The sequence below is a fragment of the Xyrauchen texanus genome, chromosome 27, assembly GCF_025860055.1.
Source record: "Xyrauchen texanus isolate HMW12.3.18 chromosome 27, RBS_HiC_50CHRs, whole genome shotgun sequence".
In the NCBI taxonomy this organism is placed as follows: domain Eukaryota; kingdom Metazoa; phylum Chordata; class Actinopteri; order Cypriniformes; family Catostomidae; genus Xyrauchen; species Xyrauchen texanus.
The window spans coordinates 31,218,926-31,240,976 of record NC_068302.1 but is presented as its reverse complement, the minus strand read 5'-3'; the positions used below and the strand labels follow the sequence as shown (position 1 = coordinate 31,240,976).

Here is a 22,051-nt window from a genome sequence, read left to right as displayed (position 1 = left end):
CAACTCAAGAGTAAATGGAGCACACGCTTTAATCTACAATAAGCCAAAGGCAAGCAGGACCCGCCCACATAATTATCATACAAGAGACAAATGTAATATAGTCGGGAATAAAATTAAAAAAAAAGTCATACAAAAATTGTATCGACACTTCATTACATGCATTTATTATTTTTGCCCTCCATATGGAAACGCTAAAACGTTTGCGTATAAAATTAACACGGGCCAATAGAGCACGCTTTGATCAGACAAGAATCCACCCAATAATAGGAATACTTACTGCCCAATAAGAGTTTAAATACTCATATTTGATCAAATTGTATTAAAGAAACGCTATTGCAAACGCTACAGACAAATGCAAACCACTCAACAGCCGAAATTTAAATTTTATGCGCCGCTTTAAGCTCCATTTTTACCAAAAAAAAAGCAGCCCCATTCACTTCTATTGCAAGTGAAACACTAACCTTTTGTTTTAATGAACGCAGGACCACTCAAAATAACTTCTGGTGACTCAACTTTTATTGAACTTCAAATATTCTTTTGGTTAAGGATAGTTGGTTCCTTCAAGTGCATTTAGGCAATCCAGATTCATGAACAAATTGTCAAATGTTCAGAAAAAGAAACCAACAACTTTAATATAAAATTGAATAATTCAAGGACTCCAGAAAAAGTAACAGCTTTACAAGAGGGAAAAATAAATAAATCGATGTCATCTTTGTGCAGTCAGTCATTAAGTGTAGGAAACATCCTGCAGAGAAAAATAGACATGTCAGGCATAAAAATAAAAACACCAACAGAAGAACCAATTTCAAAATCAACCTCAGAGATAATGGAACGGTAGGAGTATAATCAGCAGACTCATTTGGCAGAATCGAGTCATCACAGGTTGAAAGGAACAAAATCAGAGACAATTTTAAGAGTCGCACCTGAACACATCCAGAAGGCTTCATCATGATCAAGGCCTGAGATACCTGTAAACACATGTTGTAGCTGGTTAATTGATCACACTTCACTTTTGGCCCAACATAGAATCTGGCTTAATCAGTTAAAATGCTGTCCACATTAAGTGTTCAGTTCAGACATTTGTAGGCATCACAGAACCAAAACTAAGGGGCGCACTTAACATGTCTGCAGACAAACTAACCTGCAAGAGTGCACATAGCATTCAACTGCCACATGGAACACCCAGAGCGTTTGTACCTGTCAACAAGGAGACACCTGTTAGAACAAAGGATCTATGAGATTCAGGATATACAGGCCTTTACTGACCAGATCAGCCAGAGCTAATATCCATACTCCATGGCAAAGTCAGTGGACAAAAGTCATCACAATGGTCATGCAAAGATCAAAATGGTAAGAAACATGCAAAACACTTACATTGTGGTCAGGGACAAACAGTACACCACAAAAATAACCATGACGACAACATTGGTTCTGCTACAAATAGTCCCAGCTGGTCCCCTCTGAAATTACTTGGTCATCCGCCCTAAAACGTGAAAGCCATTAATACCAAGCTCCATTTAAAGGGACTCAATGTTGTCCACCAAAGTCTCAGTCAGAAAATTATTCATATCCTCAAACAGATCAGAGACCTGATTCATATTCATCAGTTTAAGACCAAAAAATAAATATATATATCTCTCTCTATCTCAGGTCAAAAGTGGCCTAAACTTACCTAGAAATGGGCCAGTTGAAGGACTAGTCATTCCCACAGACAGATGTTAACGAAGATCTGCACAAACCAAAAGGACTTCAAACGAGGAACTATAAACTTTAAACACCACTTGTTGAACGTTGATGTGTCAGCTAGGAGCGAAAGACATTGCTCTGTGTTCTACATGTATGTTTCTGCTGAACTATGCAGTCATCATTACACATCAAGTTCTCAGACCATTAAGTTTTTCAAACTAATGCTCACCAGGAACATGTGCTGCTCTGCAGGGCCCATTCTGCAAAGAGAAAACACTTGTAAGGCACCCACCAAAGAGACAATTCACACAAGTAGAAAATTAGTAATGCATCAGATAGGAGCGAAAGACATTGCTCTGTGTTCTACATGTATATTTCTGCTGAACTATGCTCTCATCATTTGCATCAGAAGTTTATTAAACGAATCAATCAGTACTCACTAGTGTTTCACTGATAGAATCTTCTAGCAGTCCATGCTTGACTCGAGCATCCTGAAGTAATGAAAAGTAAAATTAGTACAGGGGGAAAGGAGGACAACAATTGTCTACAAATCTGCACTGTTTCAGTATGCATGTGTCTTTCAGTCTAATTCAGAGAGATTCCCATTGTTTTATAAAACAATCATCATAAACAGTGATTGTGGCAAGTGGCAGTTCTTTGGCAACACTCACCCTTTCAAATACAGCCACGTTGCACACGTGTACCTATGTAAAAAAGGTAGAGCTTAAACCAAGAAAATGCAAGACATACCTAAAAAAGGTACAAATTATGTGCTTCAGATTATAAATTTAGGTGGTTGCAATTTCATCAGCCTGAACTCAAGAGTAGCAAATGGGGTCATCATTAGGCACTCAAGCAATAATGTATGCATACAGAAAGTTAAGCTACCTTGTTGAGTGGGACATAATGCTCCAGCTTCCTTCCAAACACCTGTAAATAGAACTGGCATTGTAATAGTGCACCAAACATTAAAATCCAAGAGGCGCAATGTAAAGGCCTCAGAATACAAAGGTTATCAGAAATCACTCCTGTCCACTACTCTTATTCATTTTATTCATCATGGGCATAAATATGCAGAACTTATTGCAGAATAAGATTCATGATTTCATGTACCTTTTGTTAATCATCCAACAAGAACCTCGTTGGACCTGGAAAACAAGAAATTACATGGTTCTTAGAAGCTGCAATGTTAACTGAACGCACAACATAAAATGCACTCATCAGGAACGTTAGCATTCGGTTTCTCTGTAAACACAATTTACCAATGCACGCATGCTTAGTGCACTTAAACCCTACACAAAAGCAAAATTTAAAGCCTCAGAATACAAGTTAACAAATCAATTCACTCCACTACTCTTAATCATTCATTGATCATTGGCTTTAGTATAGGTAATTAGGCAATAACTCATGACTCAAAGTTCAGATACCTCATGATTTAAGGTTGATACCGGTTGTCCTTTCATTTATTTTAGCAAAGAAATCACAAATTAAAATGGATTATCTCGTAAGTCTTAAGTAAAACTGAAAATGCATGCAAAATATAGCAGTTGCACATGTCAGAACTGTTGGCATTCATCAGGATTTCTCAGATGTCCCTACCAACATAATTTTCATCATACTAAGTGCACATGAAAATTACCACAACCACGTGGACTAATAATGAATGAATAATGGTAAAGAGAGCTGACAATTGCGTTAAGTAGCAAAAGTATGCTTAATTAAAATCAAGATCACGCAAATTATATTTCTTTAAAGCGCAGTACAATTTGAGGCCTGTAACACGTGGGAGAGACTCTCCGTACAAATACATTGAGAAAAAGAAAAATCCGTCGCAATTTAAACATAGAATAAACAAAATAATTGACGTAAAAATGTACTAACAACAAACAAAAAAAGTACAGATTTAACATGTAGGTTAATTATAAGATCAAGTTTCGACTGCTCACCTTCAGACGAACCATGGTTGAATGAGACCGGATGAACGTGTCGTCTTGCTTTTTATTCGATTTCTGCGCAATGAATTCTGGGAAAATTCATGAGAAAAAAAAAATCTTTTGCAATTCACCATAAACAGGTCTTACTATCATGGATAATTATGTATAAACACAACTTTACCCCTCACATATGTTTAATTACAAATATGTATTGTTATAAATACATTAAGCACAGAAATAAATCCTTTTTATTTGACAGTTGGTTTAAAAAATATATTTTATTGGTGACACAATACTTACACCCTCTGAATTCTCTGGAAAAGATCCCTTCCCAGTATCTTTTAAGGAATTTATGACTGTGACTGATGCTATACCTTATGAACTTATTGAATTATTAAAATATAACATTGTTTCAAGACCAAATATTGACTTTACTGTTAAGTTGGAAGGTATAATTATTGTGTTTTTGGAATGCACAATTTCAAAATATTAATTGGAAGAAACCTTTAAAATTACAAGAAGATACTGTGTGACCAATAAGATTTGTGAGGTCTCATTTAAGATTATTCACAGGATTTACCCTGTTAAACAAGTCATTGCAAGATTTAGGAAAGATATTGATTTAAAATCTGCTTTTTATAACTTTGAAATTGAAAGCATTTCAATTTCAAAGAACCTTTTTTTTTTATTGTATCTATACAAACTTTTCTGGTGTGATTTAGAATATTTTATTAAGATGAATATGGGTATTGATATGCATTTAAGGAAAGAGGATATTTTGTTTTATTTTGATGGTAAAATTGAACATAAAGCATGGAATATTATAAATGTAAATGGTCGTCATAGAAACCAAACTTCACACACTTCAAAATAGAAGTAAAATATTACTTTCATATTTTAACAGGAGTAAAAAAAGAGTAAAGCGCTAAAAAGTATTAACTTTTATAAAGCCTTGAATGTTTCCTTTTGAATCTTAATATTATGTGCATTGTATATTGTATAATTTATAGCCTTTTGAAATCTGTATATCGTCGATGTACCTTTTTGTTAGTTTTCTTGTTATTTTATTTAATTTTTATTTCTTGTGCTTTCAGTTGGTTTGACTGTCATGTTATATTGATTAAAGCAATAAAAAATACAAATATTGCAATTCATCTAAACCAGGTGGCGCTGTACTGCCATTTGGTGTAGGTAGTTGTTGATTAATGGAGAGAAAAACAATATTAATATTTTTAAAATGTCTATAAAAGTTTGTATCACAACAGCAGTTGAGCACTATATTTAGTATACATTAGATAAATTCTCATCAAAATGAGTGTCTAAATGATTTTTAATTTGTGTTTAAACAGAGATTATTTAGCAGAGATGGGCCACTTCTATTAAAATAATTGAACAATTATAATAAGGTTCAGAGATAAATCGGCAGCTGGCAGCAGTAAGTATCTGCCAAACTAACCGGAAGTGGAAGGGCTGTCGATGGCAGCAGCCAATCACTTGCATGCTTGAGGGGAAGAAGTTTTTTCCACCTTCATAATAAAAGCACAAATGTAATTTTGCTGAAAGCGTTAGCAAAAAGTTCAAAATGAACATGTTTAAAATAAAACCAAGCTTCTGGAATGTCGTCTTTGGTTTACTTAAGTTATTTCCTTTTAGAAAATCACTGGGGGTTGTTGCATGACTGACATAACAGCTTTAATTTAGGACTAGTTCAACACTACCTATTCAACATTTTGGAATTTATTTTTTGCCCATCGCTTTTGAAAGTTTTATATTGGCGATTACATTTATTAACTCATTGTTTCATTGCGGACGGATAGTTTATTAAGCAGACCTTGATTGAGATAAATGTCAGGCATCCCATTAACAACCTAGTTTTTGTGAATAATGTGATTACAAAAGTTGTTTAAGTTGCTGTATTGTACTGTTTCAATCTTAATTGTGGTGTAATGTATGGTTAGATGAAATGACAGAAACACAATGAATATGACTCTCTGTACATATAAATCATGATGTTTAAAACATTATATGCATGTCACTCATTTGTGTAGCTTTCAAGACAAATCAAATGCACAAACATGTGTGGGAGGGTTACTTTTGAAATGTATTCCACTACAGATAAATACTTTGGATTACTTCTTCAGCACTTCAGATTTTTTCACTTGTTTTGCCTATAAAAGCTCTTCCAGTAGTTCGAAAAAAACACACGTTAAAAATACATTCTCTGAAAAACCTAAATATCTTATGCAGTGTTGTTTCTAAAACAAGATAAATCAAACTGATTTTTTTTATAATTTTACAGGAAAACAATACAAAAATTATCTTTAATCTTTATACAAACGATTAAATATGTTTTATTTATTTTTATAAAACGAACTCTACCGCTAACACTGAAAAACGACTCTGTTACTAATGTAACCTCGGTTCCCTGAGAGGAGGGAACGAATATTGCGTAAGTAGCTTACGCTATGGGAAAAACTCAGTTTCTCGAGAAATATTGAAGTCTTTATGTAAAACGCATTGCAGCTGCACAGCAGACAGAAATGAGCGAGGCAGCTCGGTCATTGGCTGTGCTGCGGTAACTTGCTCGAACCAATGACGGGGTGACTCTGAACGCGCGACCAATGAGCCCACCAAGATTGGCATGGCTAAGGCTATATATTAGGCGCCCCGTCATGAGAGTTCTTTAGGTTCAATCAACTGAAGCGACTGACCAAGCACAAGCATGGCAGCTTACGCAATACTCGTTCCCTCCTCTCAGGGAACCGAGGTTACGTAAGTAACCAAGTCGTTCCCTTTCGAGAGGTCTCTCCTATTGCGTAAGTAGCTTACGCTATGGGAACACCATGCAAAACGCCGTGCGTGCTGACTTCGCTCTATAAAGCCAGAGGCGGATGCCTGAGCCTTAAAGCAAAGTGATTATTCAACGAGCCGGCCAGCGGCGAGCTATATAATGGGATAATACAGAGTGCCTTTGCCCCAAGGTGGCCCATGGTGGGACGCTCATTGTAAAAACACACGCACATATCTTATGTACTGATTTTTCTATTTACTGATATGCATAAAAACTCCCTAAGTCAGTCAGAGACGGACCTTATAAGGGAGGAGATAATGCTCAGCATATATGTACTCCAGTCCATACTACAGTCAGGCTGATAGAATGTTGGAATGCAATGAGGGGACCTGTAGGTTATAAAACCTGATAAATGTCGAGGCGAGGCCCAGCCTGCCGCGCACAAATATCCTCTATGGGTATCCCACTCGACCACGCCCACGAGGAGGCCATGCTCCTCGTAGAGTGAGCTCTGACGCCTAAGGGGCATTGAAGGCCCTTGGCTTCATAAGCCAGCTATAGCATCTACTATCCAGCCGATATTCTTTGCTTTGAAACTGCAAGACCTTTAGTGCGGCCGCCAAAGCATCACGAATAATTGTTCCGTCTGTCTGAGCGGGGCAGAACGTTCCAAGTATACTCTGAGCGCCCTGACCGGGCAGAGTAAATTAAGCGTCGCTTTAGTCTGCTGAAGGCGATAGCGCTGCCAGAGATATCACCTGTACTCTGAAGGGTGTGTAGAGCACTTTAGGAATATACCCGTGCTTTGGCCTAAGGACAACTCTGCAGTCGTTAGGTCCAAATTCCAGGCGAGCAGCTTGATGACAGCGCGTGCAGGTACGCCCACTCTCTTGACTGAGGCGAGTGCCAGCAAGAGCGCAGTTTTGGCGAGAGCTGTTTAAGGTGCACGGTTCGGAGAGGTTCGAACGGGGCACTCTTGAGTGCGTCCAGGACTGTGGCCAGGTCCCAGATCGGTACCGAGGGGGCGAGGAGGTTCATCCTCCTAAGCCTCTTAGGAAATGAATGATTAGGTCGTTTTTCCCTAATGAGCGTCCTTTATCAGGATTGTGTGACGCCGCTATGGCAGCCACATAGACTTTGAGCGTGGAGGGTGTGCGGCCCGCCTCCAGCAGCTCTTACAAAAAGGCGAGTACACTTGGTATCTCGCACGATTTGGGGTTCAAGCTCTTGGTATCACACCAGTCACTGAACACTTTCCACTTTTGGGTATATAAGCGCCTCGTAGAGGGCGCTCGCGCCTCAGTGATGGTTCTCAACACTCCGCTGGGGAGGTTCTCTGGAACCCGTTGAGGGGCCATGCATGAAGGGCCCACAGATCGGGGCGGGGATGAAGAATCATCCCGTTGGCCTGCCTGAGGAGGTCCAGCATCAACGGAATCGGCCATGGGGCAGATTGCATCATCTGCATCAGTTCTGGAAACCACGTCTGGTTCTTCCAGAGTGGGGCTACCAGGAGCACTGCAAATTTCACCTCCCTGATCCGACTGATGACCTGAGGTAGCATCGCGATCGCATACAAGGGGCGGCTCGGCCAGACTTGGGCGAGCGCGTCCGTGCTCTTTGAGAAGAAAGGAGGGCAGTGCGCATTTTCCCTGGAGGCGAAGAGGTCGACCTCTGCTTCGCCCAAGGTTTGCCATAACCACTGGACCGTCAGGGGGGTGGAGAGACCATTCTCCTGGGAGAACCTTGTCTCTGGACAGCATGTCCGCTCCCTGGTTCAGGATGCCTGGCACATGCGCTGCTCTCAGCGAGCGCAGGTTGTGCTGTGACCATAAGTGCAGGGGAGCTCGACCTGAGTCCACCCTGGCAATTTATATACGACACTACCGTCATGTTGTCCGTTTCGGACCAGGACGTGTTCGTTTTTCAGGTACGGAAGCAGGGCTCTGAGAGGCAAGGCGACCGCTTTCATTTCCAGACAGTTTATATGTAGGCGCTTTTCTGGGTTTGACCAAAAACCGGAGACAGGCCTGCCCTCGTAAAGGGCCCCCCATCCTATTTTGGAGGCATCTGTCGTGATCATTTTTCTCCGCGTGTTCACGCCCAGACTCACGCCGGTTTGATACCAGTCGACGGCCTTCCAGGGTGTCAGGGCTTTTATACAGCCGTGATTCAGCTCTGATTAAAAAGTGGCCCGAGCGCCGCAGCGTGAGTGGGGACACGGCTCTTGAGCCAGCGTTGGAGAGGACGCATGTGCAACAATCCTAGCTGGAGTACAGCTGATGCCGAGGCCATGAGACCGAGCATCCTTTGAAATCGTTTGACGAGCGTGTGCACCGCTCTGAATGATGTTGCAAGGCGCCGAATAGCGAGCGTGCTCTGATGAGAGGCGCCGTCATCTGCACTGAGTCTAGCACTATTCCCAGAAAAGAGATATTCTGGCTGGGGATAGCACGCTCTTTGCAAAATTGATTCTCAGACCCAGACATTCTAGATGACTGATAATCCAAGATCTGTGCGTCGTTAACTGACTCTCTGATTGTGCTAGGATTAGCCAATCATCGAGGTAATTCAGTATTCGCACTCCCGCTGTCTCAGGGGAAAGTGCTGCGTCCATACATTTCGTGAATGTACGGGGGCCAATGATAGGCGAATGGTAGTACTGTGTACTGGTATGACTGTCCCTCGAGCGAATCTCAGAAATGGCCTGTGATGAGGCGCTATCGAATGTGAAAGTAAGCGTCTTTCAAATCCACTGATAGAAACCAATCCCTGGGGCGAACTTGCTGCGAGGATATGTTTGGTCGTTAACATTCTGAGCGAGCTGAATCATTAAAGCTTTGTTCAGATGTCTGAGATCTAGGATGGGGCGGAGGCCACCATCCTTTTCGAGCGAGAATGTAGCGGCTGTAAAAACCCGCCTCGCTCATAGAGGGAGGAACAGTTTCTATAACGCTCTTCTCTATCAGTTTGAGCACCTCGGTGCGTAGAATATGTGAAACATCTTTCCTCACTTTTGTCTCGACCACCGCTGAAAAGCGGTGTGGTCTGCGAGCGAATTGAAGCGAGTAACCGTGTCTTATTATGTTCAAAACCCATTTCGGCATGTTGGGGATTTTTTCCCAGGCTTTTGCTCGCACAGATATGGGCTGAATGCTGGCTGGAGGCGTGTCGCAGTGACGTATGGACCCTGCCGGCGAATTGCCTTGTGCTAACACTGAGCTTTGTTGAGTGCCGAGTGCAGGGGTGCGTGTGAGATTACAGGCACGCACGCTATCTCCGTAATGCTCGCAGCATGAGCTGGAGAAATGTTTGAAACTGTATAGACAGTGTTTACGGGTGGGGGTGCATACATTGTGATAGGCACGCGCGCCACTTTCATAAAGCTTCCCGTTCTTAGCGGGGAGTTTCTTGGCTCGCGCGCCGCATCTGTGATGCTCGCGGCATGGGCCAGAGAACTGTTTGAAACTGTATGGGCAGCGCTTATGGGTGGGGGTGCAAATACCGTAGTGGGCACGCGTGCCATTTTCATAAAGCCTCCCGCTTGCGGCGGGGGGGTTTTGGGCATGCATACAGTGTTTGTGTGTAGGGGTGCATGCATGACAGCAGGCACGCGCGTTACCTTTATAGTATTTCCCGCTTTTACTGGGGAAGTGTTTATAACTGTGGGAACAGTGCTTGTGTGTAGTGGTGCATACATGACAATAGGCACACGATCTACATTTATGGGGCATCCAGCTTGAGCTGGGGAAGTATTCGGCACTGTTTGGACAGTATTGATATGTGGGAATGCGCACTTTAGTGTGGACACGTGACCCCTTAGTGACACAGGCAGAAAATGACTCTTTTTGTGATTTCTGCGTGTTGCCGTTAAAACGGCGTTTGATTGCAGGTGAGCGAGTTCTGTGACTGGCCCATTGACTGCTGTACAGACATTTCCAGCCGCTTGTAAGGGGACTGGGTAATGTTTTACACGTTTTGGAGAGAGTGGTCCGGCTTTTGCGAGACACGCACTCTCTCTCTTTCTTCCTATGGCTAGGAAGGCTGACGAGGCTCCGGGTTCAGCACGATCTTGGGCCGAGGTCCCCGTCGCTCAGGCGGCTGCTTTCGGTTAGCGGAACGCGACCGGCGTCGAGTGTCCGTTTCAGGTCTGGGCTGGAAAACGGGAGGCGCCGCCCTGGCTCGCTGCTGCAGCTGAGGCGGTCTCTGGCGGCTCTGTGACGAGCTGGAGCGCTTTGGCAGGAAGTGACGCATAGCCTGCGAATTCTTCTGGGCATCAGTGAAGCGTTCAGCGAACTCTTTTACCGCCGGTCCGAACAGGCCGCTTGGGGCGATAGGCGCGTCGAGGAATGGCGCCTTATCCGCGTCCTTCATTTCTGTTAGCGTCAGCCACAGATGGCGCTCAAGGACAGTCAGGTTAGCCATGGCCCGGCCGATGGATTGGGCGGTGGCCTTTGTGGCTCGCAGGGCTACATCAGTGGCGCTGCGCAGGTCCTTGAAAGCCTCAGGTTCAGGTCCAGATTCGTCCATGGTGCGAAGAAGTTTGGCCTGATAGACCTGCAGAACAGCCATGGAATGAAGCGCTGACGCAGCTTGGCCGGCGGCGGCATATGCGCGACCGGCGAGAGCTGAGGTAGATCTGCAGGGCTTCGAGGGATGAGAAGCTTTGGCTTTCCATCCAGCGGTGGAGGGTGGGCACAGATGGTTGGCCATAGCCTCCTCGAGGGGCGGGGTTCCCTCATAGCCTCTTTCTCTCGCGCCGTCCACCGAGGAGAGCGAGGAAGAGAAAGAAGGCTTCAGGCGAGCAGAGTGCGGGGCTTTCCACGACTTTGTGAGTTCGTCGTGAACTTCGGGGAAGAAAGGGGAGGGTCTCTGTCGAGGGGCCTGCCGGCGCCCTTGCAGGAACCACTCGTCCAGCCGGCTGCGGGCGGGTTCTTCCGGAGAAGACCAGTCAAGCCCGATGTCTTCCACGACTTTGAACAGTATGCGGATGATTTCTGAGTCCATGCTGGTGCCCCTGCTCGTGTCCGCTAGTGTTGACGGCGCGGGGTCGAAGGCCGAGCCCGGCCAGTCGTCGGATGCAGCTTCAATGGAAGGCTGTCATCCTTTTCACCGTTGTCCCCTGACGCGCCGAACGAGACGAGACCCAGCGCTCCGGAGGGGTGCTGGTCTGCCTGCATGAATAGAACTGGCGGCAGGGAGTCCTCGGGTGGTGGTGAAGCACGCGGGGACTGGCCCGACGTGACGTCACTGAAGACCGCGTGCTCTGGCGGCCTCCGTGAGCGGAGGGCTGCCAGAGGGGATGGCAGCACGGTGGTAGCAAGCTCGTTCGCGGCGAATGCGGCAAGGCCCAGGGAGTCACATTCGGGGCATCCGCCTCGAGTGAGAGCAGCTTCTGCGTGGTCAGGTCCCAGGCAGCGAGCGCAGATAATGTGACGGTCCCCGTCAGGAAGAGGGCCTCTGCACGAGGCGCAGGTCGAAGGCATTTTAAACAACGCCTCGAATTTGCTCTTTACTAAGGACAAAAAAGCGTCGCAGAGGTGAACACTTGAAAAGTTATTGCTTAGTAAAGGATATAAGGTGATGCGTGCCGGATGGCGTAGCAGAAGGCTTTGAAGGCGGCTGAAGGCGCCGGCGTCCTCGTAGCAGTCCTGCTGTAGGCTTGTCGACGGTGGGCGAAAAGAATCCAATAATCCAGAGGATCCAGCGAAGAGAAGGTCTTTGCTGAAGGAGATTAAATCTAAAGAACTCTCATGACGGGGCGCCTAATATATAGCCTTAGCCACGGCAATCTTGGCGGGCTCTGAGCGCTGGGCGTGAAGCGGCTCATTGGTCGCAGCGTTCAGAGTCGCCCCGTCTTGGGTCGAGCAAGTTGCCGCAGCACAGCCAATGACCGAGCCGCCTCGCTCATTGCTGTCTGCTGTGCAGCTGCAATGCGTTTTACATAAAGACTTCAATATTTCTCGAGAAACTGAGTTTTCCCATAGCGTAAGCTACTTACGCAATAGGAGAGACCTCTCGAAAGGGAATCCTCTGTTTGCTGTTGTCATTCGTTAGTCTGGAAGTTTAGCGATTGGCTGCTGCAACTGTTTGTACGTTAATGATTGGTGGTTGCCAGAAGCAGGTTCTCCTACTCTTTCGACAGACAGGCACTTCCTGCTCTCAGATGGCGTTTTCCCATTGGTCAACGGAAGTCCCGCCTAATAGCCAAAAGAGCCAATCACCATTAGAAGATATGTTTTTATTGCCTTCTTGTTTGTTAAAGTAGTCATAGACTCATATAACATTGTGTATACAGAATAATTTGAAGCATGGTTTTATCTCTGTTACTTTTGCTTTATGTAAATGAAATTTCCCAAGCAGTTACTAGTTTTATGGTATGGTCAACTATGAGAAAACCAGTGTTAAAGTTCAAGAACAAAATCATGTCTTCTTCTATCACAATTATTTTATGAATAACATCAAATATTAACAAAGAAATCTGTGTTCAAAGATCCTTAATTTCCATGCACATAGTAAACCGGGTTCAATTTTACAAAAAGAACATAGTGGTGAAATATCTTCCTTAAATGTATTAAGAAAAACATTGCAAGGGTAGTATATATTCAAAACCTTAAAATGTATTTCCTTAACTTTATTAGGTAATAGGCTAACATTTTATTAACTTCAGACCAAATCTTATCAGATGAAATTATGGGAAAATTTTGTGTCATTTTACAAGCGCTTTCGGAGACTAACATCCCTTATGAGACCACCAATACACAAATGTGGAATCTGTCCAACTAAGGGATTGTACATTAAATGAGTTTTTAGTAGAAATTGATTTGAAATCTTTAAATGAACAAGAGAGCACCGAAACAGAAATAAATGGCTCATAAGAATAAAGTTCACCATCACCAGACAGCAAGTCTGAGACAAAGATGACATCCTTTTCAAGCCAATCATTCTTAAAAATAGACTTGTTCCTGGACAATATGTGCTGATTGTTCCATGAGTTTGGGGTGCAAATGTGTTTGAAGCACTTATCAAATCAAAATCAAATCACTTTATTGTCACACGACCGTATGCACAAGTGCAGCAGTGGGTGAAAGTCTTTTGTGCATTTCCGAGCAACATAGCGGTCATGACAGTGACAAGACATATAGCATATACAATAAACATCAGATTTACGCAACACAATTTACACATCAAATGTACACATAATTACACAACACAATATAATATACAATGTAAAGTAAACAATACACACAATATAGAGTGCACATACAATAAAAATAAAAAAGTATATACTGTATATATAAAAATATATATCTATATATGCTGTACTTATATTGTAGAGAATATAATTATGACAGTCCAGTGTGAGATAATAGATTAATAAAGAGCAGTGCTGATGTATATTGATCGTGAGAGATCAAGTGTTCAAAAGTCTGATTGCTTGGGGGAAGAATCTGTCATGTAGTCGGCTGGTCGGCTGGGTCCTATATAGATCAGTGGTTTGAAGGCTATTTTCCAAGCATCCAATGCTTGCTCATGAAAATTGTTTAGCTTAATGGTGAGCTTATTACAATTAAAATCACCAAAAAGTAGAAATTTTAGTCTACCACCTTTTTCAAAAAACAAATTGGGATATAAAACCATAAGGAATTACTCTGAACCAAACAATGCTTTATCCAATTAATTTTAAATATGTTATTAATAGTTCTAAAATCAACATTAAACCCACCCTCAGAATAGCTCCTAATTATACTCTGCTTTGTTCTTCCAGATAAACTTATATAAAACTCTGTCAGCAGTACACGCCTATGGAGAATCAGATTCCTCTCTGAGCAACAACTAAATATATTACAGCCAGTATATTCTACTTCGAAATGTCTGTTCTGGGCCGGAATTTCTGTTTGTGTTTTGGCCTGTGTGTTCCCGCTCACTGCCCATTTCCCAATAGTATTTCGACACACCGGGTTGCCAGATTTCAAACAAGTTCCCGGGCAAACACTGATCAACTTACAGTGTATGGCGTTGCTTGCCATTGTTAGTTTGCTCGTTCCTGTAGCGTCTCCTCAACCTGGCAACACGCGTGAACTTGGAGACTGCGGAGGAGGGAGCGGGAGAGACAACTCTCTCCAATATTTTGAATTTGGACTGCAGTATCCATTTTAAACACTTGATGTCAATGTTACACATTGCTCCTTTAACAGGGGAATACATAGGCCATCTTCCATACAAAAAAATTGGTTTCAAAAGTAGAGATGTCTAATTAGATTTTTTATTATTCTTTAGGGAAACTAACAGTGTTGGGTGTAATGCATTACTAAGTAATTCATTACTGTAATTAAATTACCTTTCATTGAAAAAAGGGATTACTCTTAATTTTTCAGTAATTACATTTAATAAAATAGTTACTACTGTTGTAATTTCGTTAAATACTGTATAGACTCTAGAACAATTCTGTTTAAATGAGTGAATTTAAAATCTAAATTTAACATCTAGTTAAAATGTATGTTTTCTAATTTAATGCAGCCCCCTTAAATTCTTTGGCCAATTCATTAATAATTCATTTGATTTTATATGATTTATCTGAAAGAATTAAAAGAAAAGTTTCATGTCTATCCTTGTATTTTTCATCTGGTCGAGGTTGATCAGGGTTTTAGAAATTAATTAGTAATAAGAAATGCAATTACTTCAGAAAGAGTAATTAGTACAGTAATCTAATTACACTGTAGAAGATGAAATTAGTAGTTAGTAATTAATTACTTTTTTTTGAGTAACTTACCCAACACTAGAAAATAATGAATTTTAAAAGATTTCTAAGTCCGCCACGGCATGCATTTAAAATCGTTTTAGGCACACCTAGCCGTGGATTATCCCTTACGTTATGAATCTCTTTAGCCTTGTTTGGAATTACATATTTATTGATGTCTAACCACAACTTCTGAATAGAAAGCAAAGGATAATCTTGCTTCCACTTGACAGCACTAGAGAAGATGTTATTATCTTTGGATAAGATCTTTCTAATGTATAAAGTTAAAATATTTTTAAAACCTGAGGTCAGGGGCGAAAAGTTCATCAAAATGTTGGGGGGGACAATAAACATTATTTTAAGAATATATCATTATATTATTTACAATACACATATTTTAATGATATTTTAGGGGGGGACAACCTTCAGATAGGGGGGGTCCTGACCCCCCCCCGCGATTTCCGCCTATGCCTGAGGTCAGTGGCCCCAACAGTAAGACCTGGAAGTGAACCAACTACAGGTTTATAATTTTTGGCTGCTTTTATGAGATGTAGTTGAGGAAATACTATGAAAAAAATGTAATGGATTCTTTTAGAGGAACGTTTATCCCAAACATTTTAATGAAGTCACTGTAATTACATACATCACCAGAATGATAACAAAATTAAAATAATTATATATATATATATATATATATATATATATATATATATATATATATATATATATATATATATATATATATATATATATATATATATACACACACACCGATATATACCATCAATCCATGCATCTTATCACGCGGCTTGTTGAGCTCGTTACCGCAGAGACATGGCGTGTGTGGAGGCTTCACGCTATTCTCCGCGGCATCCATGCACAACTTGCCACACGCCCAACCGAGAGTTAGAACCACTAATCGTGACCACAAGGTGGTTACCCCATGTGACTGTACCCACACTAGCAACAGGGCCATTTTGGTTGACCTGGCTGGAGTCACTCAGCACACCCTGGATTCGAACTCATGACTCCAGGGGTGGTAGTCAGCATCAATCCTCGCTGAGCTACCCAGGCCCCCCCACCAGAATGATTTATTAAGTCTACAACAAAAATTAGGCCTTTGTCGAACCAGTCTTTCTTAAATACATTCTTGTTTTTTTTCTTAATATATTTTGATTGCTCTAAATAATGCATGAGTGGTGAGAAAAATTATGTTTGTAGACTAATTTCCATGCCTCTAGAGCTTGTTTTTGAAAACTGGCCAGTTTAATAGGGAGATGAAGTGCATTTGGAATCACAGGAAAGTAAAAACGTAAGTCCACCTCATCTATTGAAAATTAAGTTTGGGATAAAAAAAAAACACCATGCAGAATTATTCCCACCGACATAATGCTTGAACCAATTCATTTTAAAGATATTGTTAATAGTGCTAAAAGTTAGAGCATTTAACCCTCCCTCCGAGAAACTTCTAATAATATTTTTTCCTTTAAACATAATCTTATTTCTCGAGATAAATTAAATAAAATACCAACAATTGCAGCACACATCTTAGAATCTACATAGAGGGACAGTGAATGGTACACAAGTCTATAAATCCCTTCAGCCTTAGAAATCAGTGCACAACCCTGAATAGAAGTTTCTTTGGAGCTAACAGTTGAAAATATTTCAGTTTATGTTTATTTTTGTGCAGTAAGAAATCGATTTGCTGATCGAAATTCCTAAGTATCTAACCACCTGTTTAACCTCTATTCCACATATATTTAATTCTTCCAATTGATGTACAGCCATAATCTCACTGATAAACCTGATGCATCAGAAAACTATTTTAATGCCTCTAGAATAACAGGGACCTGATTTTTATTCTTCAAAAATAAATGGGTATCATAGGCAAGTTTGTTCACATACATAGCTGCCTGAGAGCGTTACAAAGATGGCCGCCAGTGGACTGACTTGTTATCCACATGTAATACATAAATATATGTTTTGGTATTGGAACCCAACTTTGTGGCATTAAGATTGACAATAAATATTTTAACACAATAAAAGCATTATTTTAGATAGAACTGATATCAAGACTTTACAGTAAGGTTCCATTTTTTAACATTATTTAATGCATTAGGCATCATGAACTAACAATGAACAATGTATTGTTTTACAGCATTTATTAATCTTTGTTAATAAAAATGACAATTGTTCATTGTTAGTTCATAGTCCATTAACTATTGTTAACATAAACTACTTTTGATTTTAAAAATGAACCTGAAGGCAATCTTCAACATCTACTGACTGTAAAATCCTCTAAAAGGTTCTGTGGTCACAGGTGGTTAGAGGCACCACTATTATTGACATTGCAAACAGACACAACTTGACCTTGTTACAGATGGACTCACATGTAGGTGCTTGATTAGAGATTTACTTAGTGGCTTTAATTTTCTCAGATTGTTACAGATTGTTTTTAAGCCCAATTCTAAGTTTTTCTCATTCTCACCATATATTGGTGCTCACAGTTTCAAGACTTTTCAGCAAAAGCAATAATTAGGAGCTGTTACCTCAAATTTTTTATATTATCTAGTCAGTAATGATTACAACAGGTTACATCTGTTAAAATGCTAATGATGGTCACCTGCAAGAATGTGATTTTTATCCAGTTTGCATCAGCATCACTGTTCACTAAGCTTTATCACATGTGGCCGTCACACAGCTTTGTATTCATCATAGGCAAGTTACATGGGTACATGTATGAATTCCCTGTTATGACAGGTCATAATAATAATAATATAAAAATTCATGGAAATGGAAATATTATAGAAAACAAACCAAGGCATAGTAAAATATAGTGTTCATTCAAAATACTAGCTGTAACTACAGCATGATTCAGTTTCAATATTTCAATTATCTGTACTCTGTAACAAGAAATGCATTCAACCTTCTCACACAATTTGGTCTCACTGAGATTTAATATTATATTCTGATACATGGAAATCTGGTACAATCAATTGTTGTCAGGCAAAAAGTTTGTTGGGATTGCTCTTGCAAAGCAACACTAGGTGAAGGTGAACTTCACTGCATACGGCAAGGCCTCAATTTCAGATTCATTTGTAGACATAACAGTATGTTATACATATGGCCTGTTTTTCCCTAAATGCATCTCTGAAAATAAGGATAATACACTCTGATTTTGCTTGCAATGCTTTTAAGTGTAAACACAGCAACAAGCCAGGCTTTCTTATTCCTCACATATGAGTAATTTTTAACACACTGGTAACCTATTATATTGCATTTAAAAGCAGTATAGTAGCTTTAAAATGTCACTGTTTTTCACCATGGTGAAATTGGTAGGAATTTCTCATGGATGGATGGAAAAGAGAATCCAATCTCTGTAATACATGACTATTTGAAATATATTTATTTGGATTAAAATGTGACATTTCACAGAAAGAACGATTGCAGGGCAATTTGCGATAACGTAGCTTAACCTCATAAGATTTCAATTTCCTGTTGGACAGTCCAACTATATACGGAGTTGATAAATTATAATATGGATATACCAAGCAGCAATCTATAAAAAAAAACAGCCTCCCTGAGGCTCTACAGAGCATGATATAAAACATTATTCCAAAACAATTTAATAAACAGACATTGGAATGGACTTTAGCCATGGCAACAAGTCATCTAAAAGTTTTCAGACCCAAAATGTGAATGATACATTTTATTGTTTGGGTTAACCATTGGTCCCCCAATGTGAGATGTCTTGTATGAAACAGTGGAAAAGTTTCCATCAACGTGAGCGAACAGAAAAACTGTGAGATTATCGAGTGGAACGTAAAGGGACTGGTTGTGTCAAGTATGTATTTGCAAACAGTTACTATTGCCCTAGAGAAAAAGAAAAACAAGAATATATCATCTTCTATATATAAATAGCTGTAGCTAGCAGTATGTGAAAATTTCTCATTTTACATGTATTCTTTTGTGGTTCCACCATTAAGGCTTGTTTAACATCAGGAAATACAGCCTTCAATCCTCAGTTCTCTGCTTCCCTGAGATTCAGAACGCTGTAGTTTTCAGAGTTTGTTCGATAAAAACACCTCGACCCCTCAGGAGTGCAAGAAAGTGATGCCTGGGTTCGTTCATCTCTGCCGAGACAAGAGCGTTTGTTTGTTTTGATGCTAAAGGGCTTCTAGTCACATCTGTGTCTTTGTGGTGTTTTTTAATCTTCAAGGGGTGGTAGAGAGGTGGAAGTTTTGATCTAGTGAGCAGGGAGATCTTTCTATTTGTGTTGATTTAAGTTCATATATTCTTCGTTCAAACTTCAAAATGCAAAGGGGTTCATTAAGGGTTAATTTAGTCATTCCCAGGCTGAATAAGAAAAGTGGTTTGCAAGAGTTCCTTTTCTAGACTCTTTCTAGAGTTTGGAAACTTCTTCAGTCTCGTTGTGATGCTAGTCGTTTCAGAAGAGGCTCATCGTAGACCCAGCACTCACCATCCTCGTGAAACAACTGCAGGGATCATAAACAAAAAATGAATATACTTTAATGACACACTAATATAAGCGTTGTTCCAAAATTATGCCAGCTTAATTCAGGTAAATTTCATCTCTTATTCAAAATGGTACAATCGATATTATAAAATGGATAGCTCTGGTCTTGGGTGCTTGTTGGTCAATACAGAGTTCCAGTTGTGCTAAAATTCATCAGTGTTGGGAAATAGTTGACTAAAAGTAGCGACACTACTAACTTAATTACCGTTTCAGTAGCGTGATAGTAGTTCAGCTATTTTCACCACAGTGCAGCTTTTTCAGTAACAAGTAGAATTTTATAAGTTGCTGTGCAGCGTTGCAAAATGCTACATTTGTTGCATTGTATTGCGAACGCTGCAATGGATATGAGGGACTTCCCTAAACTGTCCTCTCTCTCTCTCTTTCTCTCTCTCTCTCTCTCCCTCTCATGTAGCTCTGGGAAAACCAAATCATTTTAGTGAAGTGGTTCTTTCGGACAGTCGTGTAAATTAATCGGTTCAAATAAACAATCCTTTATATTTAGTTTTGAGAACTCTGATTCATTTTAGCGAGTCATATCTGTGGATAGTTCATGCAAATAAATGTGTTCATATAAATGATTCACTGATTCACTTGAGCCCCCCCCAGCCACAACATTTTTGTTTTAGTCACAGTTTCAGTCTTTTGATGAAAATGTTTTCATATTTTGTCATGTCACATTCATTAAAGTCAGTTTTACTCTAACAAAAATGGCATATAACTTGTTTAGTCAATGAAAGTAATGTGCAAAATGACAAAACTATATGTCAAACTAACAGACAAAACTGTAAATATTCAAACATTTAGAAAAAAAAATCATACAGAAGACATGCTACATACAAAATACTGCACAACTGTCCTTGTTGTGGAAACTTTCTCCTGAAATAATACCATGTAATGAATATCCGTAAGTACTAGCTACTCTTTAGAGGTTAGCTTTCTGTATTCTGAATTCTTAATGCTTTATTAATTTGACTTGTTTAGTAGATGTAGTTGTAATATTGCATAGCTGTTGTGGATATAGTGATTAATCTCATAATAGGATGTATTTGAGTAAGATAATCAACTCGTTTTAAAGCGGTTAATTTTGCCAGTATTCACCAAGTTTAACTCCCGCAGTTCAAGAGGAGAAATCCTCAACCTACTTGATTATTGGATTAGATAAATCCATATCCAATATGTTCTTCTATAAACAGATGTTTCATCTTATATTGATATCATGCACTGTTAATATCTTGCAGTATTATGTTTTCCTCACAATTTTTAATCAATAGTTTGCTTTAATAAAATCGTTTAATTATCGTCACGATGCGTCTTTTTCCTTATGTACTATGGATTTAGTTGATGAGATAATACTACCTTAAAGGGACTTTGTCTTCTTTGTGTATTGTGTATTGCTTCTGTTTATCACTATATTTCGATTCAGTTATATAGGGTGTTTTATAGTAGTTTTTATAGTGTATTAGTGTATATTAAGTATACATTTATGTTCAATTTAACACTGTCACCCCATTTGTTTAACCCTTACGAAAATTAACCATGGTTTTTACTACGGTATACTACAATATAGTCATGGCTGAAAGGATTTGCTTTAAAACTGGCATTTATATTTCCCCTATAAGGACACTTACTCTTGTCTCCCATTGCAATTCGTTCTCCTTTCTCTCTCTGGCCTCCGTCCTCTGTTTCTCCTCCAAACGGTGTTTGGCCTCCGTTGCCGCGTCGATGTCCCTCAGTTTCAGGTTCAGTGTCACGTCCTTCCACAGACTGAAAGCCAGACAGAGAAATAACAGATCTGCATCAGTTCATCTCACAGAGGAACCCAGGCAGAAAACACATCACTTGACCTGCCTTTCTGAAGTTTAGCAAATAACACAGTGTCTACACTGGATGCGTCAAAGCTGAATTTGATCTCAGAATGTTCATTAACAGATCAATCAGCTGTAAAACTCAAGGCTAAGTACACCAGTAAAATGAAAATAAAATCCTACTTAGTTCTCACCCGAAATCCATTGGTATAAAAACAGATGTTGCTTGGGTTGTTTTCGAAAAATGCAATAATTGCACAATCAATGTTAGTATTGCTACAACTAGGTATAGATATTGTTTGAAAAAAAGAAAGAAGAAAGCCAGAGACCAGAAAATAACAAGGTTTTTAAGGCTCCGCTAACATTTGGTATAGACACGGAGTAAAGACAGCTAAAATAACAAAAACTACAACAAAACTGAACAGAACTGGCTTTAGAGATACATTAATACCTCCCAAAATCAAGTGGAAAAAGTACGAGACCTCATGCAGAAAATCAATGAGGCAGATTTAAGAACCTGCGGCATGAAAGTTCATTCTTATATAGAAAGTTAAATGG

At 40.2% G+C, this 22,051-nt stretch overlaps 1 protein-coding gene, 1 long non-coding RNA gene and 6 other non-coding genes across 12 annotated transcripts in view; all 8 read right to left on the bottom strand.

The window, feature by feature from the left end:
- Window positions 1-478: 478 nt before the first annotated feature.
- LOC127620967 (uncharacterized) lies at window positions 479-3,667 on the bottom strand. 2 transcript variants are annotated; one of them, XR_007967826.1, is made up of 11 exons: window positions 3,633-3,667; window positions 2,800-2,834; window positions 2,575-2,616; window positions 2,358-2,390; window positions 2,127-2,177; window positions 1,916-1,946; window positions 1,673-1,729; window positions 1,375-1,483; window positions 1,142-1,215; window positions 924-968; window positions 479-745 (listed from the first exon to the last, which is right to left on the bottom strand). It is a non-coding gene; the product is annotated as an uncharacterized LOC127620967 (long non-coding RNA). The 2 variants fall into 2 exon arrangements; XR_007967825.1 differs by having other exon boundaries at window positions 1,142-1,197; window positions 3,633-3,666.
- Window positions 814-885, bottom strand: LOC127621536 (small nucleolar RNA SNORD47). The gene has a single exon (XR_007967866.1). It is a non-coding gene; the product is annotated as a small nucleolar RNA SNORD47 (small nucleolar RNA).
- LOC127621539 (small nucleolar RNA snR60/Z15/Z230/Z193/J17) lies at window positions 1,792-1,878 on the bottom strand. The gene has a single exon (XR_007967869.1). It is a non-coding gene; the product is annotated as a small nucleolar RNA snR60/Z15/Z230/Z193/J17 (small nucleolar RNA).
- Window positions 2,010-2,095, bottom strand: LOC127621538 (small nucleolar RNA snR60/Z15/Z230/Z193/J17). Its single transcript, XR_007967868.1, has one exon. It is a non-coding gene; the product is annotated as a small nucleolar RNA snR60/Z15/Z230/Z193/J17 (small nucleolar RNA).
- Window positions 2,242-2,322, bottom strand: LOC127621535 (small nucleolar RNA SNORD79). Its single transcript, XR_007967865.1, has one exon. It is a non-coding gene; the product is annotated as a small nucleolar RNA SNORD79 (small nucleolar RNA).
- Window positions 2,681-2,752, bottom strand: LOC127621540 (small nucleolar RNA SNORD75). The gene has a single exon (XR_007967870.1). It is a non-coding gene; the product is annotated as a small nucleolar RNA SNORD75 (small nucleolar RNA).
- On the bottom strand, window positions 3,234-3,314 carry LOC127621537 (small nucleolar RNA SNORD74). The gene has a single exon (XR_007967867.1). It is a non-coding gene; the product is annotated as a small nucleolar RNA SNORD74 (small nucleolar RNA).
- Window positions 3,668-17,403: 13,736 nt separating the features above from the next.
- Window positions 17,404-22,051, bottom strand: part of osbpl9 (oxysterol binding protein-like 9) — a 51,714-nt gene continuing 47,066 nt past the window's right edge. For 2 of the 4 annotated variants that reach the window (XM_052094333.1, XM_052094334.1), the window contains 2 exons: window positions 21,317-21,452; window positions 17,410-19,647 (listed from right to left, as the gene is read on the bottom strand). In XM_052094333.1, the coding sequence (XP_051950293.1) occupies window positions 19,573-19,647; window positions 21,317-21,452 (211 nt within the window). In that variant the 3' untranslated portion in view covers window positions 17,410-19,572. Of the gene's footprint in view, window positions 19,648-21,316; window positions 21,453-22,051 lie in introns of all 4 variants that reach the window. The other 2 variants (XM_052094332.1, XM_052094331.1) reach the window with 2 other exon arrangements.